The sequence below is a fragment of the Pollachius pollachius genome, assembly GCF_949987615.1.
Source record: "Pollachius pollachius genome assembly, chromosome: 4".
NCBI lineage: Eukaryota > Metazoa > Chordata > Actinopteri > Gadiformes > Gadidae > Pollachius > Pollachius pollachius.
The window spans coordinates 34,102,478-34,112,477 of NC_136937.1; the positions used below are offsets into that span (position 1 = coordinate 34,102,478).

At 47.0% G+C, this 10,000-nt stretch overlaps 2 protein-coding genes across 18 annotated transcripts in view; one reads left to right on the plus strand and one right to left on the minus strand.

Annotated features, from left to right (window-relative positions):
- Positions 1-10,000, plus strand: part of LOC307074772 (NACHT, LRR and PYD domains-containing protein 3-like) — a 408,596-nt gene that overhangs the window by 211,515 nt on the left and 187,081 nt on the right. The gene's annotated exons all lie outside the window — the stretch shown is intronic.
- Positions 6,423-10,000, minus strand: part of dnajc27 (DnaJ (Hsp40) homolog, subfamily C, member 27) — a 12,392-nt gene continuing 8,814 nt past the window's right edge. For both annotated transcript variants that reach the window (XM_079735126.1, XM_079735125.1), the window contains 2 exons: positions 8,207-8,370; positions 6,423-8,020 (listed from right to left, as the gene is read on the minus strand). In XM_079735126.1, the coding sequence (XP_079591252.1) occupies positions 7,888-8,020; positions 8,207-8,370 (297 nt within the window). In that variant the 3' untranslated portion in view covers positions 6,423-7,887. The remainder of the gene's footprint in view (positions 8,021-8,206; positions 8,371-10,000) is intronic.

The window sequence follows — 10,000 nt, forward strand, 5'->3', positions numbered from 1 at the left end:
GGACTGAAGCTGCTTTAGGTCAGACTGAAGCTGCTTTAGGTCAGACTCAAGCTGCTTTAGGTCAGACTCAAGCTGCTTTAGGTCAGACTCAAGCTGCTTTAGGTCAGACTGAAGCTGCTTTAGGTCGGACTCAAGCTGCTTTAGGTCAGACTCAAGCTGCTTTAGGTCAGACTCAAGCTGCTTTAGGTCAGACTAAAGCTGCTTTAGGTCAGACTCAAGCTGCTTTAGGTCGGACTCAAGCTGCTATAGGTCAAACTCAAGCTGCTTTACGTCAGACTCAAGCTACTTTAGGTCAGACTCAAGCTGCTTTAGGTCAGACTAAAGCTGCTTTAGGTCAGACTGAAGCTGCTTTAGGGTCAGACTCAAGCTGATTTAGGTCAGACTCAAGCTGCTTTAGGTCAGACTCAAGTGTGAGTGTGTATTTAGGATTATTATCAATTCAAAAAGTCCCTGTGTGTGTCTGTGTGTGTGTGTGTGTGTGTGTACATGTGTGTGTCTGTGTGTGTGTTGGTGTGAGTGTGTGTGTGTGTGTCTGTTTGTGTATGTGTATGTGTGTCTGTGTGTGTGTACATGCGTGTGTGTGTGTATGTGTGCGTGTGTGTGCGCTTGTGTACATGCATGTGTGTGTGTGTGTGTGTGTGTACATGCGTGTGTGTGTGTGTGTGTGTGTACATGCGAGAGGGTGTGTGTGTGTGTGTGTGTGTGTGTGCGTGTGAACATGCGTGTGTGTGTGTGTGTGTACATGCGTGTGTGTTACCGTGGTGAAGGACTTGTAGCCCTCCAGAATGGGTCTATATCCTGTACAGCGACACAGGTTCCCTGTCAGGAACGACAACAAATAATTATTGATCCAGATTTACATGTTCCGTATTCACTGGCATTAGCATTAGCATGCTAGCCTGGTACTAGCATAGCACACCGCTTGGACCAGGGCTCGTACTGCTCACATGGAAACCAACTGTTCATTCAGGCTCAACCATACCCCCTCTAGTATGTTCACTAGTGTGTTCTCACCACTAGTGTGTTCTCACCACTAGTGTGTTCTTGTCACTTGTGTATTCTAGCAACTAGTGTCCTCTATTCACTAGTGTGTTCTAGTCACTACTGTGTTCTAGTCACTAATGTATTCTAGTCACTAGTGTGTTCTAGTCACTAGTTTGTTCACTTGTGTGTTCTGATCACTACTGTATTCTAGTCACTAGTGTGTTCTAGTCACTAGTGTGTTCACTAGTGTGTTCTAGTTACTAGTGTGTTCACGAGTGTGTTCTAGTCACTAGTGTGTTCTAGTTTCTAGTGTGTTCACGAGTGTGTTCTAGTCACTAGTGTGTTCCCTAGTGTGTTCTACTCAAAAGTGTGTTCTAGTCACTAGTGTGCTCTAGTCACTAGTGTGTTCACTAGTGTGTTCTGATCACTACTGTACTCTAGTCACTAGTGTGTTCTAGTCACTAGTATGTTCACTAGTGTGTTCTAGTTACTAGTGTGTTCACAAGTGTGTTCTAGTCAGCAGTGTGTTCTAGTCACTAGTGTGTTCACTAGTGTGTTCTAGTCAGCAGTGTGTTCTAGTCACTAGTGTGTTCCTTAGTGTGTTCTAGTCAGCAGTGTGTTCTAGTCACTAGTGTGTTCACTAGTGTGTTCTAGTCACTAGTGTGTTCTAGTCACTAGTATGTTCACTAGTGTGTTGTAGTTACTAGTGTGTTCACTAGTGTGTTCTAGTCAGCAGTGTGTTCTAGTCACTAGTGTGTTCACTAGTGTGTTCTAGTCAGCAGTGTGTTCTAGTCACTAGTGTGTTCACTAGTGTGTTCTAGTCAGCAGTGTGTTCTAGTCACTAGTGTGTTCCCTAGTGGTTTCTAGTCAGCAGTGTGTTCTAGTCACTAGTGTGTTCACTAGTGTGTTCTAGTCAGCAGTGTGTTCTAGTCACTAGTGTGTTCACTAGTGTGTTCTAGTCGGCAGTGTGTTCTAGTCACTAGTGTGTTCACTAGTGTGTTCTAGTCAGCAGTGTGTTCTAGCCATAGTGTGTTCACTAGTGTGTTCTAGTCAGCAGTGTGTTCTAGTCACTAGTCTGTTCACTAGTGTGTTCTAGTCGGCAGTGTGTTCTAGTCACTAGTGTGTTCCAGTCAGCAGTATGTTCTAGTCACTAGTGAGTTCTAGTCAGCAGTGTGTTCTAGTCACTAGTGTGTTCCCTAGTGTGTTCACTAGTGTGACCTCGTCACAGACCTTGGAAGGCGTCCTCTAGGTGGGTCATGTCGGGGCAGGGGTTGTTCCTCAGCAGCGTGTACATGGACATCACCATCCCCGGGGTGCAGAAGCCACACTGGGACCCGTGGGCCCGCGCGATACGCTCCTACAGGGAGAGAGACCGTCAGGTATAGATATAGACATAAATACACACACTTAGATAGATATACAGTTATACATAGATAGACATGCAGTTAGATAGATATACACACACAGTAAGATATAGATAAACACACTGTTAGAAATAGATATACACACAGTTAGATAGATATACACACATTTAGATAGATATACACACATTTAGATAGATATACACACAGTTAGATAGATATACACACAGTTAGATATAGATATACACAGAGTTAGATAGATATACACAGTTAGATAGATATACACACAGTTAGATAGATATACACACAGTTAGATAGATATACACACAGTTAGATAGATATACACACAGTTAGATAGATATACACACAGTTAGATATAGATATACACAGAGTTAGATATAGATATACACAAAGTTGGATAGATAGACATACAGTTTTATAAAGATACACATAGTTATATGTATGCATGGTTATATCTCGATGCACTTCGTTAAAAAGACACTTTGAAATGTATCTAACCAGTGAAACCAGTGTGTAAAGAGCAGAGTCCACTAAGGTGTTGATGAGTCTCATCCTGATAGCTCTGCCTTACCTTAAGATTAGATTAGAGATGGCCCGAGGTGACTCTCAGCTGTTATCGTCTGTAGTGACCTCACTCGGAGCTACTCACCTGGACTGGGCGGAGCTACTCACCTGGACTGGGCGGAGCTACTCACCTGGACTGGGCGGAGCTAGGTGTGAACTGGGCGGGGCTACTCACCTGGACTGGGCGGAGCTACTCACCTTGACTGGGCGGAGCTAGGTGTGTCCTGGGCGGAGCTAGGTGTGAACTGGGCGGGGCTACTCACCTGGACTGGGCGGAGCTACTCACCTTGACTGGGCGGAGCTAGGTGTGTCCTGGGCGGAGCTAGGTGTGGACTGGGCGGGGCTACTCACCTGGACTGGGTGGAGCTTCCGGGCCACCGAGCCGATGCCCTCCACGGTGGTGACGGCGGAGAGGTGCAGCGAACACACGGGAAACAGACAGGCGTTCACCGAGGAGTGTCTGAACAGGGCTAAGGACCTGTCTGTCTGCACACCTGTCTGTCTGTCTCTAAACCTGTCTGTCTGTATGTCTCTCTTTGCACCTGTCTGTCAATCTGTCTCTACACTTGACTGTACACCTGTCTGGCTGTAAACCTGTCTGTCCATCTGTCTGCACACATTTCTGTCTGTACACCTGTCTGTCTGTCTGTCTCTACACTTGTCTGTACACCTGTCTGTCTGTAAACCTGTCTGTCTGTATGTCTCTCTTTACACCTGTCTGTCTGTCTCTACACTTGTCTGTACACCTGTCTGTCTGTAAACCTGTCTGTCTCTAAACCTGTCTGTATTTCTCCATTTACACCTGTCTGTCTGTCTCTACACTTGTCTGTACACCTGTCTGTCTGTAAACCTGTCTGTCTGTCTCTACACATGTCTGTTCACCTGTCTCTCTATATGTGAACCTGTCTCTCTATATGTGAACCTGCCTGTCTATCTGTGAACCTGTCTGATCCATCCATTAACAACGGTGCTAACCAGGTGTTTTCAACCAACCAATGATCCACTAACCAGGCTGTCAGCGGTCGGAGGACAGCTGGCCACTGGTGTCCGTACAAAGTTCAGTTGTCATGGAGATAAGAGACCAAACTCCTCCCAGACCGTTATAACACCCTGCCCTGTTGGTGCCTTGCTCTACCACTGAGTCACTACAGGGACTGGAACCCCCAACCCTGCCCTGTTGGTGCCTTGCTCTACCACTGAGTCACTACAGGGACTGGAACCCCCAACCCTGCCGTGTTGGTGCCTTGCTCTACCACTGAGTCACTACAGGGGCTGGAACCCCCAACCCTGCCCTGTTGGTGCCTTGCTCCACCACTGAGTCACTACAGGGACTGGAACCCCCAACCCTGCCCTGTTGGTGCCTTGCTCTACCACTGAGTCACTACAGGGGCTGGAACCCCCAACCCTGCCCTGTTGGTGCCTTGCTCCACCACTGAGTCACTACAGGGGCTGGAACCCCCAACCCTGCCCTGTTGGTGCCTTGCTCCACCACTGAGTCACTACAGGGACTGGAACCCCCAACCCTGCCCTGTTGGTGCCTTGCTCTACCACTGAGTCACTACAGGGACTGGAACCCCCAACCCTGCCCTGTTGGTGCCTTGCTCTACCACTGAGTCACTACAGGGACTGGAACCCCCAACCCTGCCCTGTTGGTGCCTTGCTCTACCACTGAGTCACTACAGGGACTGGAACCCCCAACCCTGCCCTGTTGGTGCCTTGCTCTACCACTGAGTCACTACAGGGACTGGAACCCCCAACCCTGCCCTGTTGGTGCCTTGCTCCACCACTGAGTCACTACAGGGACTGGAACCCCCAACCCTGCCCTGTTGGTGCCTTGCTCTACCACTGAGTCACTACAGGGACTGGAACCCCCAACCCTGCCCTGTTGGTGCCTTGCTCTACCACTGAGTCACTACAGGGACTGGAACCCCCAACCCTGCCCTGTTGGTGCCTTGCTCCACCACTGTGTTTGTCAGTGGTGGAGCCGAGTCCCACCCGGCTGCGTAGAGACGGGTTGCCGTGGCGACGGTGAGGATACAGGACGCGCTGCTGGCGGGGCGAGTAGCGAGACACCATGACGGAGCAGGCGCCACACCCCCCCTCCCCACAGCCCAGCTTGGCTCCTGTCAGACCCACTGCACACACACACACACACACACACACACACACACACACACACACACACACACACACACACACACATTTAGATAATTTTGTTGATGAACAGATAAATACCAGCTCCATATAGAGGCCAGAGAGAGAGAGAGAGAGACAGAAAGAGAGACAGAGAGACAGAGAGACAGAGAGAGAGAGAGAGAGAGAGAGAGAGAGAGAGACAGAGAGAGAGAGAGAGAGACAGAAAGAGAGACAGAGAGACAGAGAGACAGAGAGAGAGAGAGAGAGAGAGAGAGAGAGAGACAGAAAGAGAGACAGAGAGACAGAGAGACAGAGAGAGAGAGAGAGAGAGAGAGACAGAGAGAGAGAGAGAGAGACAGAAAGAGAGACAGAGAGAGAGAGAGAGAGACAGAGAGAGAGAGACAGACAGAGAGACAGAGAGAGAGAGAGAGAGAGAGAGAGAGAGAGACAGACAGAGACTATAACTTACACTTTCTCCTCAGATAGGTCAGAAGGGTCATTTCCGGGTCCGCATTTTTCTCCACGATCTGCAGAAATAACACGTTGTCACGATCTCATAACGGCCTTAATCTCATTCAGGACGCCTCAAACTCACATTCATTCATTCATTCATACATTCATACTAGAAAAATAATAAGACAGGGTCAAAGTCATGAAGTTATGTAGCTTCAGTCCGGATCCTTGGACACTAACAGACTGGTCATAACTCCAGGAATCTCCTGATTTGTCCGACTATTAGTAAAACAAGTCCCCACTGCGGGACACGGAGGAGCCACGGGCAGAGACCAGCGGGGAGGCTGGCCCCCCGCCGGGAACGACACCCTCTCCGTGACCTCTGCAGGACTCGAACGAACGAGCGGGTTTCTTTACCTTCTTTCCGTTGACGAAGAACACGATCTGGTCCGCCTCCATCCTGCTTTCTGACCGCTCTACCCTCAGCTGTCTGTCTGTCTGTCCGTCTCTATGTCCGTGTGTCCAACTTTAGTCGGTCCGTCTCTGTGTCCGTGTGTCCGTCCGTGTCCTGGCGTCACCCTGCACGCTCACTTCTTTCTGTCACTGCTGACTTTGTGTTCAGTGCGCGAGACCATCGAGCCGCTGTCAATGATCTGTTAATTGGTCGATAATTGACAGGTCCGTGACGTCACGTCAACACGTCTACTCTGTAGCGTGTGTACTAGTAGCCCACTCATAATGTGTTAGAGAATATAAGTGTACAGTATACAGCAGAAGAACGTCCTCAACAAAGTAACAGCAGGAATCAGAAACACTGACACAAATAAGGACAGAAGTTAAGAGAAGATTGTTTTTATTATTCCAAACAGAACATGCAGACTGTCTCCCACGCCATCCCCCCACAGACACACATTAAAGTGCAACCAACACTGTTAGACACACAAGCTGTAAAGTGTGTGTGTGTGTGTGCTCTCATGTCAAAAGGTTTCATGCTTCCCTTCCATCAGCACGTGAGCGCGCACGTGATGATGACCTCTGACCACAACTAATCACCACCGAACACACACACACACAGACACACACACACACAAATATCATATTAATAATTATATAATACACACAAGAAGACCTGCTAAATAACAGGAATATACATATTTATTATTCTTATTAGATACGTACATACTCATTATTAATAATTAGATATTTACAAATGAAAGAACCAAAGTAGATAACATGTCGATTTATAAATAAATTTATGAATAATATTTATTATATATAATCATATTCATTATTATTATTATTATTATTATTTAAAGATTAATAAACATAAGTAATAACAGATGTCGAATTATAACTATATTCATTATTAATATTATTTAGATAAATTATAGATATTATTAATGATACAAGCATATGAATAAACTTTAGTTAATACAGAGTAGATTAAGCCCTGTGGATTTATAAACACACAAGTTATAAAGAAAACATATATTGGAATAATATTATAGTAATAGGGTTAGAATTAATAATAGGAATAATTAATATTAATATGAAGAACCCCTTTATAAATAACCTGTGAAGATGTATAAACATACAAATTATGAAATATATTAATACATGAACTATAATAATATATATGAATGAAGTTTCTAAATAAATAAAAGGCAAAGATGCATATAGATATTAATTATTAATTTCAAATGTATATTATATAAATGTATTGATATATAATAAAACTAGATAGATTAATATGGAATATATATAATATTAACTACTCATAATATTTAGAGACATGACTGAAGCTTGTGAATAACAGACGTAAATTTATATAAATAATAATAAATAGCAGAGGTAGATGTTCATAAATATTAATAAATAACCATTAAAAAATGTCATTCTCACGTCTCTAAAGAGCCAAGACGTGGGCGGAGCCAGTACGTGGGAGGAGCATGCACGTGGGCCGAGCCCTGACGTGGGCGGGGCCAACAAAGTAAGATACGATTGAGCGATTGGCTGTCATCACCATGGCGAGACACACAACATGTAGTCTTCTGTGTGTGTGTTATTGGATGTTCCTGTGTGTGTGTGTGTGTGTGTGTGTGTTTTATATTTGATGTTCTTCAGCAGAGAGGTGCGTGTGTGTGTGTGTCATGGTGTCTGTCTGTGTGTGTGTGTGTGTTTGTGTGTGTGTTATTTGATGTTCTTCAGCAGGGAGGTGCGTGTGTGTGTGTGTGTGTGTGTCATGGTGTCTGTCTGTGTGTGTGTGTGTGTGTGTGTGTGTGTTATTTGATGTTCTTCAGCAGGGAGGTGCGTGTGTGTGTGTGTGTGTGTGTGTCATGGTGTCTGTCTATGTGTGTGTGTGTGTGTGTTATTTGATGTTCTTCAGCAGGGAGGTGCGTGCGTTGACCACGGCCTTGAAGGCGTCTTCGCTGCCGGGGGCGACGCACTTATCAGGATGGAGCAGCACGGCCAACTTCCTGTACGCCTTGTTCACCTCCTCCCTGCACACACACACACACACACACACACACAAAATGGGACAGCATCACAACGTTAGGAACTTTACAAACATTACAACTTTGTAAACTTTACGACGTAATAAACATTTCAACATTGTAAACTTTACAAACTCTACAATGCGTTTGACCCCCAGCAGGGCCCTGCTGTGCGTTGCCGTGGTGACCTACCGCGCGGCCCCCGGCTTGACCCCCAGCATGTCCCAGGAGTCCTTGCTGTTGCGGATGCGCCTCACGGTGTCGGCCTGCTCCTTGGTGAAGCCCACGCTGACCTCCGGCACGGCCGGACGGCGGCCCCCGTTCTCACACACATCTGTGATGGCCGAGAAGAACGCCTGCACGCACACACACACACACACACACAGAGACACACACACACACAGAGACACACACACACACACACACACAGGGACACACACACACAGACACACACACACAGACACACACACACACACAGGGACACACACACACACAGAGACACACACACAGAGACACACGCACACACACACACACACACAGGGACACATACACAGAGACACACACACACAGAGACACACACACACACGCACACACACACACACAGGGACACACACACACACAGAGACACACACACACACAGGGACACACGCACACACAGAGACACACACACAGAGACACACGCACACACAGAGACACACACACACACAGGGACACACGCATGCACACACACACACACAGGGACACACGCACACATACACACACACACAGAGACACACGCACGCACACACACACACACACAGGGGCACACGCACACACACACACACACCACACACACACACACGCACACACAGATACAGAGACACACGCACGCACACACAGGGACACACGCACACACACACACACCATGACACACACACACACAGACACCATGACACACACACACACACACAAACACAGACACACACACCATGACACACACAAACACAGACACACACACACACACACCAAGACACACACACACACACACACACACACACACACACACAGAAACACAGACACACACACACACACACATCATGAAACACACACCGAAGAGCCCCACCATGTTGGAGCTTTTTATTTAAATATGCGTCAATGCTAAACAATATCATAGTAAGAATAGCTAGGTGTTTTTCATACACGTTGTTTTGCCCGTCAGAAGTGATTCATACTGTCAGTAGGTGCTACCAAGGAACTGAGTTGCTAAATGATAGGTCTTTCTACACTGCCAAGCCGGTTCGGTCGCGGCTTGGCCCGGCGATTTCCCCGCCATGCCTGTGTGAATAATTTGCATACTCCCGAATGTTTACATTTTTTTATGAATGAAGACACCCGCATGCAAGAATGAGTTCACGTCTGAGTGTAGGCTACAAACGCGATGAACTATTTACAAGTGCAAAGACGCCAACATATTCTTCTGAATCACCTTCGCTCCCATGATGACCAGCAGCTCTCGGATTTCACTTTCTCCCCAGTTAGAACTGCTGATGTTGATATGGCTGCGTTGCCTCTGTGGAGACAACTCAGCAACACCTCTACCCAAGCCCCCCCCCCGGAACCGTCTTATCGCATTTACATCAGAATGAAACCCCATAAACAATGTGTGTAGGGTCCGGGAGGGTGAATTGGGGTGCTAGCTCAAGCCGGCAATTTACCTCGGGCAGTGCAAACGCGCGGACCGTGTCGGGGAAAAGGCGTGCATGAGACGGCATATTTGGCAGAGTAAAAACGAGTTACATTTCAATAAGAAAGGCAAAGAAGAGGGGCGTTCGGCAAAACGGATCTACCTGCATGGTTGTGGAACTGTGTGGAAAGCGCACTAGCATCCGATGATGACGAATGCATTAGATATGCAAATTTGATCTAACCTCTGCCCGCCTCAGTAGAGGGCAGTGACACTATTGACCCGCCAGCGTGAGTGCGTCAGTGTGTGTGTGCGTGCGTTAG